Source organism: Manis pentadactyla, chromosome 14 (genome assembly GCF_030020395.1).
Source record: "Manis pentadactyla isolate mManPen7 chromosome 14, mManPen7.hap1, whole genome shotgun sequence".
NCBI classification, from domain to species: Eukaryota; Metazoa; Chordata; class Mammalia; order Pholidota; family Manidae; genus Manis; species Manis pentadactyla.
The window spans coordinates 62,142,996-62,163,703 of NC_080032.1; the positions used below are offsets into that span (position 1 = coordinate 62,142,996).

General features: G+C 45.5%; 1 protein-coding gene and 1 long non-coding RNA gene across 5 annotated transcripts in view; one reads left to right on the plus strand and one right to left on the minus strand.

Moving 5' to 3' along the window:
* The window catches only part of CCND2 (cyclin D2), a 31,963-nt gene extending 23,971 nt beyond the window's left edge, over positions 1-7,992 (plus strand). For all 3 annotated transcript variants that reach the window (XM_036908446.2, XM_036908454.2, XM_057492571.1), the window contains one exon: positions 2,677-7,992. In XM_036908446.2, coding sequence (XP_036764341.1) covers positions 2,677-2,823 — 147 coding nt within the window. In that variant the 3' untranslated portion in view covers positions 2,824-7,992. The remainder of the gene's footprint in view (positions 1-2,676) is intronic.
* A 3,157-nt stretch (positions 7,993-11,149) lies between these two features.
* LOC118924054 (uncharacterized) lies at positions 11,150-20,648 on the minus strand. Of its 2 annotated transcripts, none has more exons than XR_005029446.2 (3): positions 20,571-20,648; positions 18,178-18,299; positions 11,150-11,383 (listed from the first exon to the last, which is right to left on the minus strand). It is a non-coding gene; the product is annotated as an uncharacterized LOC118924054 (long non-coding RNA). The 2 variants fall into 2 exon arrangements; XR_005029448.2 differs by lacking the exon at positions 20,571-20,648 and adding an exon at positions 19,942-20,561.
* Positions 20,649-20,708: the final 60 nt, after the last annotated feature.

The following is a 20,708-nucleotide window of genomic DNA, read 5'->3' on the forward strand; positions in this document are numbered from 1 at the left end:
GAAAGCCAGGCAGGATTGGCCAGGAGGCCCTAGGTTCCTTCTCATGGGGCAAGGCCATCCATTTGAACTTCACATCAGGAAGCCTTCCCCAGGGGGTGTGCCATGTGAAATGTGAAGCCCTCTTCCAGGAGGCCCCCTTGCCGGCACCAAACAGGCACTTCTTTTTGGATTTAATGGTTCCGAACTATTCACACATGCACATACATGCACATGCAGAGCCCACACGGTCCCTCCATCAGCCGAGAGTCCCCTGTAGATACCCGAAGCTCCTGAAGCTGTGTGCTGTGGATGGCATGTGTTCATGGGAACAAGCATACAGTTGCTATCTCTATGGTATGGAGGGGGTCTGATTCATTCCCCCTCCCTCCTAGAAAAAGAGTTTAGACATAACCTTCCTCATCTCCAGAAGGCCCTCTATACTAGGGGGTACATCTCACAATAACTGCCTGGATTCAACTCACTCTTCTAGGCAAGAAAAAAGGAAAGAGAAAAATAGTATTAAATTCTGTGGCCCAACATTCCTCCATGAGGAGGTGTGAAGGCAGGCGTGGGGGACACCCTGCTCCTGCTCACTCCCATGGGGTGTGCCCACCCCCACACCTGCCCTCAGCACTGTGAAGGTCCTAGCCTTTGGTGCTGCGTTATGCCACTGGCATGGCCCGTGACGACCAGCAAGGTCCTTCCCGTGGTGCTCAGCTGGAGAACGAGCTATCTATATCTAGCCCAGCTTTGGAAGTGAAGTTGAACTCATTGTCCATCTCTGATGTGGAACCTTCCGTGCGGACAGTCAGGAGTAGTTTTTGACTATCATCCTTTTTTTGCTTTGTCAACTCCCACATCAGCTTTGACTTGACTTTAGATTTCTTTTTTTAGATTGTAAGGTTTTTAGATACTGTCTGCTGAAATCCAAGTGCTCTCAGAAACAGTATGCCTTTAGCTTATCACCTAGCAGAGGAGGTAAGCAGCCTGGCAGGATTCTGATCAGTGGTAAGTTAGGGGGTCAGGCAAGGTGGGGTGAAGTGACCAGGAGAAGTTGCAGAAAAATTGGAGAGATGTCAGTGGGTCCATGGTTGCCAGTTCAAGTCCTCAGCTCATTCAGGGTGGCGTGGGGACCCCTGCAGCCAGGTTGTGTCTGTTTTATTTGACACTCCACCCCACTGCCAGACACATAGCGGCCATAGCCCCTTCACCAATCTGAGCAGATGCTAATCCGAACCTCATTTTAAAGAAATTAAAGAATTCCTTCAGATTCCTGGACTGATTGATTGTTATTGGTAATAAATTATTTTCATTTATTGAACTTAGCACTTCATATATGTTATCTCAGTTGATCATGGATGTTTCGTTATCTTTATTTTACAGGCAGGGAACCTAGATCAGAGAAGTTAAATAGTTTATCTGTGGCCAGCAAGTGTGGTGGGTAGACAGCAAATACCCCCTGCTTCTTGTCTGTCTTCTTATATCCAGGTGATGTTTTGTCTCTGCCCTTAACACTCTGTCTATTGTGGTTCCTAATCTTAGTTTTCAGAGCAAGCTGTAGTTTGAAATATGAAATGGATGAGAGAGAGGACAGGAAAATTTGGGGGTATGGAAACTTTGTTCCTGAGTAGTTAGCTCCAACTCTGTTTTAGATCTTTGGAAAAAAGGATACTGCTTTTGTGCTTGGCAAACAGGAACGTCTGGGCAGTGAAAACTGCACAGTGAAACAAACAAAAGGGAAGCATGTGTTAAACTGTGGAAAGACCCAGGCAGGATCCACTTAGCATATTTTCCGTATACTGCTTAAGAAAGGGCAGAAAAGCAGCCTTGCAGAGGAGAGAGTTTGGAAAATATCTACTTGGAGCAAGTTTCTTCAGTTCACGCCCCACTTGCTGGCATGAACCACAGTCCCTCCCTAGTGACGCCCCTGAATCGCCACAGCTTCCCATGCCAGCCAGCTCATAAGAGCTTCTGCCTGGGGCAGACACACTCTGAATTTTTCCTACCAAATATAGGCTAATATCAAATCAGTGCTACAAATTCTTGCTTACTCCCAAATGGGGCAGCTCAAGTGTCCAGAATTTTGTAAACTTCCTGTGTTGTGTTTTCATGCAAGTTAAGAGAGTGATAAATAAGCAGAAAAACAGATTTTTTTGTTGTTGTTAAGCCCTTACTCAGTTTACCTGAGGGTCAGTACAGTTCAGATCATTCTCTTCTGTCTTGTCTGTTCCTCAGGTGCCATGTTTGTCTAGTTCTGTAGCATCTTCTGTAGACCAGTTCTCCCCTTTTCTCTGTTGCCTCCCAACTTCCCCAGGCAGAAGGCATCTAGTTGGCACTTTGATTCCCAGGCATTGGACGCCCATCAGTGACTCACCATCTAGGACAGCTCTTCTCAGTCTCGTGTGTGAACACACCACCTGGGCTTCTGCTAAACTGCAGACTCTGATTAGATTGATCTGGAGTGGGCTGAGATGCTGCATTTCTAAAAGTTCTCAGGTGATCCTGGCAGCCCATGGACCCCACGTGGAGTAGTGAGGTTCCACGAGACTCAAGAACACACGTCCTGGACTCTGCATTTATTCCTGCTGGAAAACTAACATGGAATTATGCAAGGCTTGACCATTTTATGTTTTCTTCATAAAACGGCCTGTGCGCTGTTGATCTTGCTAACAGCTCTGGTCTGGTCTCTCCTTCCAGGACTGCCTCAAAGCCTGCCAGGAGCAGATTGAGGTGGTGCTGCTTAACAGCCTGCAGCAGTTCCGTCAGGAACAGGATGCATCCAAGTCGGAGGATGAACTGGACCAAGCCAGCACCCCTACGGACGTGCGGGATATTGACCTGTGAGGATGTCAGTCGGGCCGAGTGGGAGAGACATGTTCAACTCTGCTCTCTCCTTCTCTCTGGTTGTGTTTTGTTCTTTATGTTTTAGGATGAAACTTAAAAAAAAAAAAAAAAAAAAATTCCACCCCCACCTAGACCATATTGGAAGATCTTTTAGAAAGTGAGAGAAAAAGGTCCTATAAAAACAGAATAATTAAAAGCATTTGGTGCCTATTTGAAGTACAACAGAAGGGAATCCCTTGTATATGCGAACAGTTATTGTTTGATTATGTTAAAAGTAAATGCTTACAGGAGAACCAGCAGAGTAGCTAGAAAAAATGTACGCCTGCAATATGGGGACAAATTAGAGAAGACTTTTTTTTTCATGTTATAAACTAGCACATATACACCCCTTTTAGGATAATTTCAAGGAACTGCATATGCCATTTATGGCATGATTAGATTGCAAAGCAATGAACTCGAGAAGGAATTAAAAGTGAGGAGGAGCATGATAGGGAGGGAGGACAAAGCAATCTTGATGTGATTGAACCATTTTGGATGTAGAAGCACCTTGGCTCTTGGCCATCTGTTGGTTACAAGAAGTCAGGAGAATTTCTGGATCTCTAGTTAAGAACTCTTGCTGTCTACAGTAGCTGCTACCTACAAAAAAAAGTTTTATTTTGCCAGTTGGACACAGGTGATTAGATCCTGGGTTTCCTATTTCTTGACATCTCGCTTCTTCCTCCAAACATGGTTCATTGCAGACACCACCATGTATGTATGGAAAGGAGCAATCTAGCTATGGGCCATAACCAAAACTACTCCCACAGTGGAGGCAGATGGAGACTAAGAGTGAGATCTGGAATGGGATCTTCCCTCTTAATGTATTAGAGAGTAATGTGACCTTGGCATCCCTTATTAGGAAGAAACTAATTGTTGGCACTAATTGGCATGTCTGGTCCAAGGCTTAGCATTGTCATAAACCATTCCATTCGAAAAGCACTTTGAAAAATTGTTCCCTGGGGATAGATGGGATGGTTTATGCAAGTGATGCTGAATAGACTCCTCCCTTCCTCTCCTGCCCCCAGTGGGTCACTATTCACTTCCGGTTTCTGACATTGGTACATAGTTCTGGTGTTCCCACCAGGAATCAAGAGACACCCCTTTCCACTGACATTCCCATCAACAACATTCCTCGGAAAAGCCTCAAAACAAAGATCTGCTACCATTTTGATGGCACAGAAGGATCTTAATTCCCACCTATATATTTCTCCTTTGGACATGGGAAGAAAAGTTATTGCTGGTGCAAAGACAGACAGCTGAACATCAGAGTGTGGCATTGTGTTCCCTTTTCCATGTTTTGTTAATTTCACTGCAAAATTTTATTCAGCGTACTTGAATTTTTTTTCCTCTCCACTTCTTAGAGGCATTCAGTTAGCAAAGAGGTTGGAGCAACAACTTTTTTTTTTTTTTTGCACAATTATAATTGACAGGTAATGAAGCTATTTGTTAAAATATTTGCCTTTTTTTTAAGTAAAAAAGAAAAATCAGAACAGGGCTGCTCTGAAGAATAATTTTATACACAGATTCTGCCTTGTTTCGTAGTGTGAGGGTTGAAGAATGGAGAAAAATCTAAGGTTCTCTTATTTTTCATTTTATTGTGTTCAGTTTTTTATTATTTTTTTTTTTGCGCTGCTAAGAAGCTAAGATCATACATCCTATTCACATTAACAGTACCTAGCTGTAATGTTTCACAGAGTGTGCTGCTATTTTATAAACATTTTTATAATATATTATTTTACTGCTTAAATTCCAAGTCCTGAAGTAGATGGTTGAGATGTGAGTTCTCCGTACTGGAAATGCCCTTCCGTAGTTTGTTCTGGTAGCGTATTCATGGGTTTTTAAATTTTTTTTCCTTTGGGTTTTTTTTTCTCTCTGATCACATTCTTCAAGGACAGAGTATTCTTTACCTCAGGTTTACTGGACAAAATCAACACCTACGAAAGAAAATGATTCACATTTTTGTTTTCATAATACCTCACAACCGTATAGTTTCTGCTTGGGAGCCCACTGGAGTGGGGAGAGGAGAAGTCTGGGGAGGAGGCAGCAGGTCCCTCTCAGGCGGAGGGCAGAGTAGATTGGCCCCAGGGTCTCACACCCAGGGACCTTTCCAGTCATGAAGGTCATCAGGCTTCCATTCTGACTCCAGTATCCTCATCATGATGGAAAAAATACAACTGAACCAAGGGATTTCCCCTCCCTGCCCAAGGCAGACATTTAGCACAAACGATGCAGTGGTCTAGGAAGTCAGAATTTGCACTTAGGTACCAGGTATCAGGAGACAGATTAAAGAGAATTCCAGCAGGCTATTTGGAGATCCTCATCTTCTGGCCCTTTCTTCTGTTTGAGGTCCTTTCATCTTGAAAAGTTTCCCCCCTTTTCCCTTCCTTGGCACGGGCACCCCCAGTTTGGGATGAGCTCAGAGGGTTTTCTGGGGATGCAGCTCTGCAGCAGGCAGTTGCTGGTGCCCCTCACCCACCTGTCGGGCTGCGGCAGGCAGCGCTATGCAAGGCCAGGTCCTCTGCTAAGTGGCACTAAGTGGTTTTCAGGTATTCAATTGCATTGAACTGGCATGATTGGAAAACAGGTCAGATGAGTATTGGACTGGGTGTGGAATGCAGGCGGAGAGGCTGCTTCACTACAGAGATGCAGTTCCAAGTGAGTCAGTCTCCAGTATACTGAAGGGTGTTTAGAAGGGGTCAGGACTTGGTGAGTCAGCATGACCCTAAAATTCTAGGGAGTTTCTGGTGGGGCAGCGGGTGGTGGATGGCGGAAGGTTTGGGGAGGACAGCTGAGCAGCCAGAGTTTTGTCAAGGGCCCACTTGGTGCAGGACACTCTTCTGGGCCCAAGGACTTGCCTAGAATGGAAGAGGCATGGTCCTTAGAGTTCTTGGGAGGCTTGGAGCCTGAAGAGAAAGCGAGGTGCACATTCACTGAGCAGTGACTAGTGAACGGAGAAGCTGACAATGCAGGAAGAGCAGACCAGCCGACCCCTGCTGCAGTCTGACCACCTGCAGCCCGAGTCCCTGGTGCTGCTGCTGCTCCTCTCCACCCTGGGCCCGCTGTGCTGGGAGCTGTGGGGCTGCTGGGAAGGTGCTGGGCACCTTGGCTTTCTGCCGGCTCCCTCCTTAAGCAAAAGGAGGAAGCCTGGAGTAGGTGAAGTGGCTGATACTGTCCTTGGGTCTTGGCGTCCTCCCTGGGAGTTCAGTCCCAGAGGACTTCAGTAACCCTCCATGGACTTTTTTCTTTCTCACCTCCCACGAAAGGGTTCCAACCCAGTCTGGTCTTTTCCTGCCTGTTGTCTTCCTCCCCCTTCCTTACTGGCTCCTCGCTCTGAATTTTTATTGTTGTCTTTCTCCATCACTGGGGGCTGAGTTGTTCCCCTAGCCTGTCAAATTATGTTCCTTCCCCCATTTTGGCCAAATTCTAAGGGGGAAGATCTTAGTATGCCAAAAACATATGCTAAGCATAATTCAGTTCCATGCGGGTTTGTAACAGCCAAGAAGCCTGCAGGTGGAAGCAGGGGACAGGTCCTCAGCACTGTCTCCACAATCTGAGAGGAGCTTCTCAGAGTGTGTGTCGGGGTGCTTTTCTTAGAGGAGGCTTTATTCTGGAACTGCCCCAGGACCCCACTGAGGAGCTCACCACAGCTTACAGGTGCTGCCTGTACTCCGGGCTTTGTACAAGAGGCTCTGCTCTGCTGCTTTCCCCACCCAGGTCAGGGGCAGGTGGGACTTGGGGCAAGCAGCCCCGACTGCATCGCACTGCATGCCTTTGCTTGCAGGTGGGCTTCCTTTCAGAGGCAGCTGTAGCTTTCCTGTGGTCCAGCGCCATTAGGCTTCCCATTCTGTCCTGGGAGCTCTGGGACTGACAGGTTGAGGACACTGGGCAGGATTGGATGACTCAAAGAGGGCAGGGGAATTTTCTCTCCATGGGCCACGGGGCAGGGCTGAGACAAGAAATAGACTTGCACCTTATATCATGTAAATAATGATTTTCTAGTTCAAGAAGATAATGGTAGTGTGGGAATGCGAGGTAGGAATGGGAAGGAGGTCTGAGTAAGCCAGTTGGCTTCTAAGCCAAAAGGATTCCTTTGTTTATCTTTGAGACAGTCCAACCCTGAGAATAGCTTTAAAAGGGAAATTAGTGCTGAGATGGTAAAGTCCCTGTAAGCCAACAAACCGTAGCTGTAGAATGGGTGCAGGCTTCTAATGGTGTGGGCGCAGAGCAGTTTTCAAGAGCTGTTCATGCCATTGTCCATTTGTACAAAATAGGGCAGGCGGACTCAAGAGGATGCTTATGACTTCCTCATACCGTGTGGCTTTTCATGATTCTGGATTCTAAACAACCCAGAGCAGTCATTCCGGCCAGAACTATTCTACATTGGTGTGTGTCTGCTTTTTTAGACTTGCCTGGGCCATCAGACCCTGTTCTTGGCTCAGGTTTCAAGAAGCCATCAGCAAATGTATTCATGTATGCTGGAGTTGCAACATTTATTCCTTTGCCTGCAGCCTACTTTGGGGAAAAAAAGTGCCTTACTGACTGTAGCCATTACAGTATCCAGTGTATTTTGACAGGTGCCTGTCCTATAAAAAATAAATGTTTTGTTTTGTTTAATTGGTTTTAGCTCTTACTGCTTGCTGGCCAGCTCTTAAATCCCCAGCAAATCAACGGGCCATTGGATTTTTTCCATTATGTTCATTACCCTTGTACCATGTACCTCAGATCTCTCTCAGTTACAGTTTCTCGTCTTGGACTTCTTTTATTATTATAATAAATTTTTTTTTTTTTTTGCTTTAAAACAAGTGTGATGCCATATCGAGTCAATGTTATTCTCTCACAGTGTACTCTATAAGAGGTGTGGGTGTTTATTGGGTCGGGATGTTAGCAAGTGCTAAAGTAGCATGATCAGTATAAACAAGGTTTTTAGGAAGTATGGAAAAATGTTTTATCAGCTATGATGATGGTGACATGGTATAGTCAGCTACCTTTTAAGAGGTCCTATCTGTTCAGTGTTAAGTGATTTTAAAAAATAACAATCTGTTATTCTGACTAGTTTAAAGATGGATTTGAAAATGGTTTTGGATGCAATTAGGTTATGCTATTTGGACAATAAACTCACCTTGACCTAAATTATCTGGCCATCTTGACTCATTTGTAGACCAGCAGTCCTCAGAATGAAATCCATCCTTTTCACATCAAAACCCTGTTAGCAACAACTGGTAGTGGCATAAAATACACATACTACCCTGGAGGGTGATCTATGTGGGCACCTGTATTATTATAGTACAAGTAATTGATGACATGTTTTTTTCCTTTTGGGTCACTCATGCAACCACCTTATAAAGCAAAGGTCTCTGCGTACTTTCATAATGTGGGAAGGTCAGTGCCATCCTGACTGGACCTTGGATGCTTAGTCCCGTTACTCCAGCTACTCACTCTGGGTTGTGAGTTTGCACTCACAGGATTGGCGCTGTAGCTGTTAATATGCTCCACCACCACTCCTTGCACCTGCCATCCGGTAACCCACACGTCTCTCCCGTGCAGAGCTCTGGATGTTTACGGCTGGGAAGCAAGCAGACAGCAGGAGCTACATCCTGCACTGGCTGGTGCCGGAAGCCCTCAGCGCTACCTCCAGATCGGAGAGGTTCTCTGGAGAATTCGACCTCTGCTGCTTTCCTGTCTTCTGCCTCCTGTTCTTTATGGCTCCCATCTGATCCCTGGTCCTCCGTCTCCATCCTCTGAGGACTGAGACACAGCGGCCCTGTGGTGGAAGGGTGGTGGGGCCGAGCTCAGGAGAGTGGTGAGCCCACACCGAAACCACTTACTTGGCCCTGGTCCTACCTGCCCCTGAGCGCCTCAGCTCCCCAGACCAGCTTCTTTCCCAGAAGTGATGGGTAATGTAAAAGGCAGTGGTCATTAGCCATTTTGATGTTACTATAAAAATTCATTTTCTCTATAATTCCTTGTCTCAAAGTCACTGAGGGCTGCTTCCCAGTTTAATTCTGACCTGGATGGCTAACAGTAAGATTAATACTGGTCATTGGGAAAGTCCAGATTAAGATATTCCCTGTTAGTCTCAAATTACTCCACTTAATGGAATTTTTAATCCTACAAGGACTCTAGAAATCCCCTTTGTCTCCATCCCCCATTGATAGTCACTGCTCTTGGAGACAAGCAAGGGTAACTTTTTTCTTGGGTTTCTGCCTGGTGGCGTCTGCTGGGCCTCTTGGGAGTTTCCACCGTCTCTGGTTGCCACTCTTAACCACCCTTGGAATTCTCTTCTGTGCGACCTGTGTGCAGCCGCACCCCCCCGCCCCCTCCCCCCCATGTGTTTGCTCACAGGATTGGCGCTGTAGCTGTTAAAATGCTCCACCACCACTCCTTGCACCTGCCATCCGGTAACCCACACGTCTCTCCCGTGCAGAGCTCTGGATGTTTACGGCTGGGAAGCACACAGACAGCAGGAGCTACATCCCACACAGCTGACCAGGGACACATCTAACCGCCTTTACACACGCTTTCAGACCCATTTCATCTTACAACTGGAAAAATCTCAACCTCCAGACAAACGTGCCCTTTCTGAAAGTGGAAGTTAGTGACAGAGTGAGGACTTAGAAACCCCAGGTTTTCTGTTTGTGCTCTGGTACTTTCGTTTTTCTGTCTTTCCAGAGATCTGAACTTGGTTCTGTGCACAGAGACAACCCGAAAATAACATGTCTCAGTTGGCACAAGTCATGAAGCAAGTATTCAAAGCTGAATAGTCCACTAGATTATTTTCCCTGATTTCACAACAGTAACAACAGTGAAACTGCTGGTGACATGGGGCATGGAGGCTCCCACATCAGGAAAAGCTGAGCGTCCACAGCCAACGTGCACAGGGCCTAAGTGGGCCTTCATGGAAAAAGCAGAGGAAACAGTCCATTCCTGTGGCTGACGTTTTCCGTGGGAAGCAGAGCTCACAGGCCCGTGGGACCGTGTGGAGCTGCAACAGCATGCCTGCAGGGCAAACTGACACCCAGGTGGGGGGGCAGGGGCACCTCCCAGGGAGACAGGTTTCCTCAAGCAAATGAGTTTTAGGAAAACACGTCTGGTGAGATGCAGCAGAGTTTGGAACAGTAGAAACAAAGTTTGACCTTTTCTGAAAAATAAAGGGATGGGAAATGATCTCAAAAATGAAGGGAAAAATGTTCAAATAGCTGGAAGAGCACACATGATATAATGGAGTTTAAATACTGTAAACCCACGTGTTATCCCCACGAAACAGGATAAACTCAGCCATAAGCAGCGATCGGGGATTCCCACCTACCTGGTTTCTCCCGAGGCTTAGAGAATCAGGCTGGCAGTTTCCAGCGATGACGTGGCTTTCGCACTCTGGGCTCGGGCCGCCCCTGCAGCAGAGGGACGGATTCTATCAGCTCTGACCCAGGCTCAGTCCAGCGGAACCGAGCAATCTGAGAAAACACCAAGGCAGAGGTCCACTGACTTCCTCTGGCCCTGTCTCAGGCTCCCAGAGCTTGGAGTTTATGCTTCTCCAAAATGTGGCCTCCGTTTCATGTGCGGTGACTGGCTTTGGCTCTGCCTTTTACTTGTCACCCTGGTCCCCCAGCAACCCAACCCCTGGCCTTTGTAGGGGTCCACTCAAGGGTCTAAGAACAAGGCCCTTCCCGCGAAGTCCACTAGGTGGCAGTAATGCCACAGAGGGGAACAACTGAAGAGAACCAGCGGAACCAGGGGTAGGGTGACTGCCGGGTGGGAACCCCTCTGTCCAGCAGACCTGAGGGGCCAGCCGGTACGCCCCGTCCTTCAGTACTGCCACATTACAGCCCCATCTGGGAGCGGCTGGCGAGATTTATGACTTCTGACTTTTCGGTGTCTAATTCAGAGATGGCAAGCTGGCAGCCACCACCAATCCCAGCCTGCTTAGTTTGACTCCCACCGTGATTTAAATTGCCTTGGACTCCCTTACTGATTTAAATGAGAGCTTCTGAGTGAAGTCAGGATTTTAACGACTCTGGGTAAATCTATGTCCTGGCAACAACAGGCCTGTGAGGCAGTAAGGCTGCAGCTGAGGACGATCCGACCCCCTTTTCTGCTCCCCAACACCCACCAATCCTGTTTCCCACTGATGTCACCTGCCTGTCCCTTAACACGTCTGCAGCCCTGCAGCCTCTACAGTGTGTCTGTCGGTCCTCTGGCCATGAAGAAGGAGCCCTGCTGGTGGAGCAGAACTGGGGCCCTCCCTTCACTTTTTGAACTGAAATAAAAAGACCTCCACATCTCATTAGGTTTTGTAACCTTCTTTATTTCTTTACGGGGTTTTAGTTATCAGATAACTGGGGGTGGGGCCAAATTCCTGAAACGTCTGTTGAGACCCCAGTGCTTTCCCACACCGAGGTCTGTGGGTGGCCAGGTGGACTGGGTTCAAAGACCACCTTTTCATCCGCTGCTTGCTTTTGTGGCCACCTCCACTTCTCCTGGCACCGTGGTGACCCCAGAAGACAAACCTGGGAGACTTGTAGAGCTGTTGAAAAATCACAAGTGCCATGGCTATGCTTCAGCTATCCCATCCATTAAAACGATGGCTTTTCATCATCCCCTTTCACAGGGCGGTCCTGGACAGGGCCCACTCATTCGATAGGTGGGGACTGCTTATGTACCAGGCATTCTGCACTGAACACCTCATTCAACAGATGTTTCTCCATCCCCTGCTTTTCCAGCTATGATGTCCCTACACTCCCTGATCTCAGTGGCAGAAGTAGACAGCAAGTCACAGGACTACTAGGGAGTGTGGCAGTAAAGAACACAAGTGCTGTAGTGGGCTGCCTGCTCAAGGATCCCCACCAGTCCACCCATAAGCTTTGTAACCCTGGACACATTATTTAGCCCCTCAGTGACTCGGTTTCTGCATCTGTGAAATGTGCTTAAATAATAATAGTACCTTCTGAGTTAATTAATTTTAGGTTTTCCACAGTGCCTGGCACATAGCCAGAGCTAGATCAATGTTTAGTGTCAGCAAAGCTAAGGCAGAGTGTGAGAGAGGCACCTAATTCAGTCTTCCTGAAAATCAATTCCACAGACAGGTACCAGTTGTTTAGCTACTCAATATTGCCAGTTTAGGCACTAAGGGAGACTTTTTAGACAATAAGCAGCTAAGTGCATTTTGTAGTTTTAAAAGAGCTTTTCAAAAGCTTCTGATATAACCCTTACAACCCCCAGGAACCTGACGCCTCATTTCGTAGCCAAGAGACTTGAGGGCCAAACAGTAAGGAGTCAGGCTGGGACAGGAGCCCAGATGCACTGCCTCCAAGTATCACGCATCTCCCGCCACGCTGGGCTGCGCGATTTCCTTGTATTCTGCTTACTGAAGAGTGCAGTGAGTGAGGCTTTTGGCTGCAACGGGGTGGGTGGGGTGATGACTTTGGTTGTCGAGATCATCGGGAGTCAACTGTCTGTGGGGAAGGCGCTGGTGCGTGTATGCTCTGCAAGTGGTGTTTTCTTTTCGCGGCATTTTTGCCTTGCTTCTCAGTCATTCTTCACAGTAGTTCTGTTCAGGTTTCTCCCAGTACACGTGTTTTATCAACATGGAACCACTGTGGTTCACAGCCCAGAACTCACATGTGTGGAAAGGTACCTATCTTCCCCCGAAAGTCGTTTTGCTTGCAAGACACTGATTCTCAGGCCATTTAGTTTGCTCTCCTGGTTCCCCAGGTCTGCACCTGAGTTTGGCTTTGCTTGGCCATAGCTCTCAGGGCGGGATGGAGGCGCAGGCTGGGAGTGTGATCCTTGGGCCTCCACTTCACGCCTGCAGAACCCATTAGGGATCAACGACTTTGCAAACAACATAAGTAAACTCTAAAAGTCCCTTGGTTGACATTTGCAGCTGTTAAAAATAGTCAAATGTGTGGACATTGGCCACTGCCTCAGTTTGCCATCAACTTACGATGAAAGCTAAGCCTAGACTAAATCTTGCAGCATATCCATAGACATTCAGCAGACAAACAGCAGGCCCTAAACAGTTCCCACCTTCTGTCCCCTAGTGCTGTGACACCCAGCACTCTGTCTCTCCCATCACCTCACACGAAGGGTCCACTCCTCCAAGCAAATACTCCAGAGGTAGGATTCTCTTAACTTGGAGTCAGCGACAAGCAATGAGAAGGCCTCCTAATCCCATGGCCAGATGGAGGGCTGTTGAATGATGGGAGCTACAGGTCAGAGTCCCTAGATTCTTCACTGCTCTTTCAGAGGTGAGGAGGGTCTAAGATGTTCAAGTAACTCAATACACCTGTCTTGATTTCAATGAGGCCCATATCTAACTTGACAGGCTGCTATTTTCAGCAATAAAATTTCATTTCTGAAATTGAGGATACTAATCAAAGTATCCATTATCTGTCAAAATACAGATAACCAAAGTCTTGTGTAATACGGTTCTCCTGATTAAGACACCAGGGGGTCACCCTTAGTGTGCACCCCTTGATTAGAATGTGTTATGGACTGCATGTATCTCCCACAAATTCCTTTGTTGAAACCTAACTCCAGTGCAAAGGCATCAGGAGCTGGGACCTTCCAGAGGTAATGAGGTCATGAGGGTGGAGGCCTCACAAATGGGATCTGTGCCCTTATAAGAAGCCAGAGGGCTAAGCTAGCTCTCTCTCTGTCACATGAGGATAGAAGAGAAGTTGGCAACCTGCCGCTGGAAGAGGGTTCTCACCAGAACCCAGCCATGCAGGGACTCTGATCTCAGACTGCCAACCTCCAGAACTGTAAGAAATAAGCATTTGTTGCTTAAGCCACCCAGCCTATCATATTCTGTAGTAGTCTGAACTGACAAAGACAGAATGCGTGCAGCATCTGGGTTATATGGCACAGGCTGCCCATTCTGAAATATTCTAAAGAAGGGTGCACCTAAAGGAAACATGGTAACTGTGGCTTTCAGACTTTTTTTGCTACTCTTGGGTGACAAGAAATATTCTGCTGCTCCCACACCATGCTAGCCAAAGGATTACCCAACCTTCTGTCTAGGGTGCTATATATCCACTACTTTTCCTGACCCCCAAAACTGATGTCATTTAAAAAATCACATTGCTAGTTTATCCCTATTCCTCAGGGACCCACCAACATTTATGTAATTGTTCCCCTCCAACACTCCCTGCCTCCTCTGCTCAGCCAGAGAATGGAAGAACAGCCACAGCACCAAGGGGACGCTGTGGAAGTTGTGAATGTTCATGGTTTAACTGCCATGGTAACCAGCCTCCCTTCACCTGAATCCACAGAAAAGCAATGTTCCCCTCCACCCCTGTCTTTTTGGGCAGTTAACATTTGCATATTTAACACCTTTAAAAATAATCAACACAATATTGATATGTTTGTATATATCTGCAATGGCTGATTCTTGTTGAAACTCAGTTTGGAGGTGGGACCTCTGGGAAGCCCACCAAGGTCCGGGGGACAGGGAAGCCTTTCCTTATGTCAAGGTCACTTTCATTATTGTCCAAGGAGAGAGATTTGTCTTGGCTTTTTGTCAGCTTCCCTTCCTTATAAAAGGGGACAAAAGTGCAGGGGAAAATACTGGAGGAAAAGCCCTGATGATTATTTCAAAAAATACCATCCTGCGGTGGATGCTGTAACCTGAGGCTTTGTAGAGCTTCCTGCTATTCTTAGTTTAGGATCGCTTAGCAGTGCAGGCAGTGGTCAGAGGACTCATGGCTTCTGCAGGTTTCCATTCATGGCTCAGCTCCCTGAGCCTCTGGATGTCTGGGTCAGTACCTTTCTGGAAAGTCTTGATGCCATCAGTGTTTTAAAAGCACTCATTCACTTACATTTTCCATAGTCTCTGTAAATTCAAAATGAGGACACTATGGAAGGGTTGCTTCAATATGGGCTTCCTACTGGCTTACTTGCTTCATACCCTACATCTTTCCAGATACTAGGGCCAAGAGACCAGGATTTCAGGGCCCTGAAGATCTTCTCTTTTCCTTAGCATTGTGTCAGGGCTCTGGCAAAAGCAAGAGCCTTGGCCTTCCCGATCAGCAGCCCCAGTGCTGGCCGCCTGCCTTGAGAATCACTGACTGCCGTACATTCACACGTTACATGCAAACGGTCACTCCCCTAGGACAGGGAGAGTGAGGATGCTGTAGGGGAAAGAGAGCTTGTCTTAAGCAAGAAGATCTGGGTTTGAACCCAGGGCTGCCGTGCATTAGCTGAATGAGCTCTGAGGCTCTGCTTATTCTCTGTAAAAGAGGAAAGCTCGGTGGGCAGAAGAATTAAGTGAGGAAGTCTATGGAAAGTGCCTAACATATAGGAAGCTTCAACAAGAATCAAACAGTGTAAACATAAACAAACACATCAATACTGTGTTAATTATTTTTAAAGGTGTTACATATGCAAATGTTAACTTCCCAAAAAGGTGGGGGGTGGGGGTGCAGACATAGCGGGGTGGGGGTGGGGGTGGGGGGGTTAGGTGAAGTATTGTTTCCCTGTGGATTCTGTGGAGGGGACAACTAGATACCATGGCAGTAAAACCACAAGTATTTACAACTTACACAGCATCCTCTTCATGCTGTGGCCATTCTTCCAAAAACCAATGAACTTGGGCTTGGGGAAAGTTCTCTTCCCCACTAAGTGACAGGTAAAAGGCAAGGCATGAAAAGGGATTAGTGGATACATGTATTCAAACAAAGGGGCGTTCCCCAGAAGCACGCCAGGCCAAGAAGGGATCCTTCCACTAGCCATCAGCAGAAAAGCTTTTGACTGGCAGATATGATTTTTTTGGAATTAGTAATAATGGGGGACTATGGTGACAGATGTCAGATGTTGGCAGAGTGGCTGCCAAAACAAATCTCCTTCCACCTTCAGACATCAAGCTGATGGGGCACTGGGCACAGTGGGGCTGGCAGTCCTTTCTCACTTGGATCATTGGTCACATTATTATTCCTCGGTTGCTGGACAAAGCTGAGGTTTACCACGTATTTGTGATTTTCTGTTGGCCTAGAAATTCTGTTTTTCCATCAGGGTACAGCATGTAATCAATCATGACAGTGGGTGGAGCAAGAAAATCCCCTGCCAGTAAAAGTCCAAGACTTTCTCTTTTATTAAATTTGCATAGGCCACTATAATTTCGAACTTTGAAGTAACAGAAGGAGAAAACAAAGTAGTAATGTTAGAAAGAACTTGATTAATTACAAAATCATAATTCTCTGTTGATCTTGAAGGCTCTCAGTTTATACTCATATCTGATGTCAGTTTGTGCATTTTTAGTCTTAAACTTAAAATCTTTTTGTCTTTATTCTGGTGAGTCTTAAAAAGCTTTATCTTAGAATCATAAAGTGACATAATCAGAAGTTAACAGAACAAATACAAGAATACACACTACCTGTCAACTAAGATAATTTCTGAATATTCAGAGTTCCACTCTATTAAATAGTAATAACAGTAAGTTGGCTTGCCTTAGGACTTACAGTGGCTACATAATAGGACAATACATATGTTCTCCCTTATCTACCCTCTGGATAATTTTCTTTGTCAAAGACATCTTGCTTAATTATCTACACCTCTTTGTGGAAGAAAATCCTTTAGTAATGAAAAACATAAGCATTTTTAACATTGTAAATATCTTCTAGAGAAAACCTGGGCACAAATAACATAGTTCTTGTCTTTTTTATATATGTACGTATGTAATTTTTCTTTAAAATCAGGCTCATAGTGAACAGTTGCCTATCCTACTTTTTTTTTCCATTTAATCACATATCAGGGGGATGTTACCACATCATTAAATATTCTTTAGGAATATGATCTCTAATGATGACAAATATTGATTGGGCCTCTACAATGCATCTGGCATGATTCTAGGTGCTGAAGACATTAAAGAGAACAAGATAGTCCCTACACTCAAGGAACTTTCATTATAGCAAAGAAAGGCAAGCAATGGACCTGTAAAAACAGTAAATAAATGATATAATTTCAGATAAAATAGGACGATAGTGACTGGGCAGGCTACTTTGTTTGAGGGAAGGCCCCTTGAGGAGGTGATTTTTGAGTTAATATTTGAAGGCTGAGAAGGAGATAGGCACACACACATCTTGGGAAAGAACTTTGTAAGCAGAAGGAAGAGAAGATGCAAAGGCCCTGAGGCAGGCATGAGATAACATGGTTGAGGAGCAGAGAGAAGCAGTGTGGCTGGAGCTTGGTGAAGAGCAAAGAGGGAAATGGGACTGGAGACCTTGGAGGGCAGGTCACTGAGGCCTTGAAGGAGTTGGGGAAGGAGTTGGGTCTTTATTCTCAAGGTAATGAGGCTCCAGAGAGAATTTTCCAGCAAGGGAGTGACACGATGAGATTATACAGACATCACTGGGAGGACTGAGTAGGGGGCAGTTTATTGCCGAGTAAAAGTCTAGCAGCAGAGCCATGTTAACAGGTGATCAGTCATCCAGACAAGAGATGATGGAGATGATGGATTACAGGATGTAGTAAGGTAACAAGGGGGAGTGACGGACTCAAGGCATAATTTGAGGATACAGTCCACAGAAAGTTTCCTTTTTAGGTTTTTAGATTTACTTACTTATTGAGTTATCCATTTTTAAAGATTTGAACAACCCAATAAATACTTGATTCAGGCATATATAAGACTGTGCACCCAATATGAATGAACCCACTTTCTTCCCAAACAACACAAAAAATATTTATACAAAATGACTGTGGCCTCATTCACACAACAAGTCTCCACAAATTTAAAAGACAGATATCCTTAAAGATCGTTGAAGTCCTGGGGATTTAATTCTGTAACTATTTTAGTCTTACTATCAGAATAAGAAAAAAATCCTGCAGTGAAAAAATTACAAACCAGAAGAGTACAAATTTCACTGACTCTGATTAACCAAGAGGCTGGCATTTGGTCAATAGAATTGATTTCATGTGCTATTGTTGAAAGTATTCAAGTCCTGGGGAAACTGAGGCTAATCCACACTTTCCTCCCTGATCTCATTTTCCAAGCAGAGAGAGTATTTTCACACTTGGCTCACCTTCAGTGAAGACTATAATTAAATCTTTATTTGAGTAAGAAAAGGTAATGAGAGAACCCGACAGACACACAGAGAGAAGCAGACGCTACCTACCTGGTCCCTACTCCGTCAAGCTGCCAGAGTACCAGATACCTTGCAGGTTCTATTTTTAAAATAAAACCCTTTCTCTTCATAGTACTCTGACTATATATTCCTAAAGCATAACTAAAAACAGCCTTCCACTCTGTCTCACTTAATAGTAATAACTCTGAGTTGTAATTTCTATTTTACAGATGAAGAAATTAAGACATATAAAGGTTACCTGACCTCCCATCTCTCCAGATTCAGAACTGAATCTGACACCAGGTTGCTATGCTCCAGGTGGTATTTCAAACTAGAGCTCTGGGAGTAAGTACTGGCTCTGTTTCATCATTTCCCTGGCTCCTATCAAAAGAGTTGAAACATAGTAAGGATTCAGTCAAAATTTGTTAAATAAATGAGGAATATCTGTTATGATCAGTTTGTCAAATGAATCACTTATCTAAAATGATATAATGGGAGAAACTTAGAAAATCATAAAGCACTGATATTAATTTAAAAAACGATCCAAGAAATATGTTTAAAAATAATTTTTCATAAACTTTAAGAATCAGGGGGAAAAACGAGCTTTCAAAGAATGGACATTACCCTTCATTATTCCCTCAATGGACTGGGGACTGCCCTGCAGCTTAGAAGATGAACAGGGAGTTTGTTTAAACTTTGTTTAGATAGCAGCCAGAAATAACCACTGAAAAACTTTTGTTGACAACCTGTCAAATCACATGTGTTTTTGTTTCTGATGAAAAATGGTGCTTTGTTGTGTCACATTGTGGGGAAATTGGGGTTCCTTTGGCCAGGATCCTCACTGAGCTTAAACCACTTGATGTAACTAGCCTGTTGCTAGGCTACTGCTTCCACACCTTTAGGCAATAAGCTATTATTGCGCTATACAGAGAGCCCCGCCCAGTGCTCTGGGCGGAGGCAGAGACGCTAGTGCTCGACCTACTGCCGGGAGAACAAGCCGGGTAATAAACCCTTTCACCCCAAGAACGTTTTACTGTCATTTTCTTTGGTCACATTGAATCCATAGTGAACTTGCTGGGGGCTGAAACCCATTGGCAAGACACAATATGACAGAATTCATAGTTTCAGTCTACAAGTTCCCTCATAGCTCTAATCCATTTCATGGTGTCTCTTGATGCTTTTTGCTTTAGGCCTCACAGATGACCTTATTAATTACATTTTTCCAGTTCCAATTTCAAAGAGGCTCCATTGGCCTGACTCATTCATTCAGGTATTCATAATACATATATATGCAGTATCTACTGCATGAAGGCAGTGTACCCCCTTGGTATTCTGGGCCCCCTGCTAGGGCTCTCTGAATTCTTTCTCCACGCTCATTCTGAAACTGTTTTCCTGGGAGCTTGTTAGAGATGCTGAAGGCTCCCACCACAAATGTACTAAATCAGAATTTGTATTTTAAGATCCCCAGGTGATTTGTGTGCATATTCATTTGAGAAGCATGGCTTTCCACTTCTAGTTCCCAAAATTGTCTGCACCTTGGAAACAGCTGGGAATTTAAAAACTACCGATGCCTGTGTTCCTCCTGCAGAAGTTCCTCTGGGGTGCAACCTGGCATTCAAAAGGTCCTAGATGGTTCCAATGTGCAAGTAGGCTTAAGAATTTCTGAACTAGTCCTGTGTCACCAATGACCAGATGTGAACCTAGCAACCTGCTTAGTTTCTCTGTAGGCCAGATTTCTCGTCTCCTAAGTAAAGGTAATATAGCTCACCCCACTTACTTCAGAGTTGTTCTGAGGGCCATATGTGATTATACATGTGAAACTGTTTTGAAATGTGTGCCTATATATCTAAGTGTGCCTTGTATCAGTGGAATTCTCTAAACCCATCTTCTCATATATAATTGGGAATTCAAGGGGGAAAGAAAGGCACTGTCAAACAGAATTTGGGTAAAAATGCATGGAAGACAATATAAAAGTAATATTATCAAGCTTTACCAATGTAAAGCTAACATGAGTAATTCTTACCTGTGTTATGTCTGAGTACTGTTACCCATTTTACCTAGCATGTAACTGAGGATTATTGAGGTTAGGTCTCCCAAGGCGCTGGAAGGCTGTAAGAGATACTATTCACCGGATGCTCTTTAAAAAACAGCAGGAAAGACTTTAATCAAAACCACTGCAATGGGGGTGAGATTGATTTCGAGTCCAAATACAAAAGGGACCAATGGAGATAGACCAATAGCCGGGGCAAGGTGAGGGAGAGAACGGAAAATTACTAAGAGGAACTTGGTTAGATATTAAGGGTGAGCAGGAAGAGGAAGCTGATTAGAAACAAGGGTGGAGGAAGAGTAGCTTGATTGGAAATCAAGGGTGAGGGGATTCTGGATAAACTGGCTCCTCAGAACTCTCTGGTAAAACCGGGCTCAGCAGGCCAAGGATGAGGCCCAGCCTAGAAGAGGGCTCCAACTAAGAGGCCTGACTAAAGCTCCGAGGGTGTCTGTCCCCGCGCAGCTGCGGACTGAAACCTGGGTGGGTCCCAGTCTGCAGCCCGGGCTGACCCTGTCCCCAGTGTCAGGTTAACAGCTAAACCGCACAGATCCGATGTGCTTGGCAGAGTACACCTACCGTGGGATGGCTCCTGCCTGCATTCTAACCTGTAATCAGAGCAACTCCAAAATCAGACCTGTCTGCCAAGCTACACCGAGTCCACAGCGGACAGGCTTGCCCGGGCAGGAACCGCCCGCACCGCGGCCTCCAGGGCGTAGCCTGCACGCACCTGCCGCCCACCAATC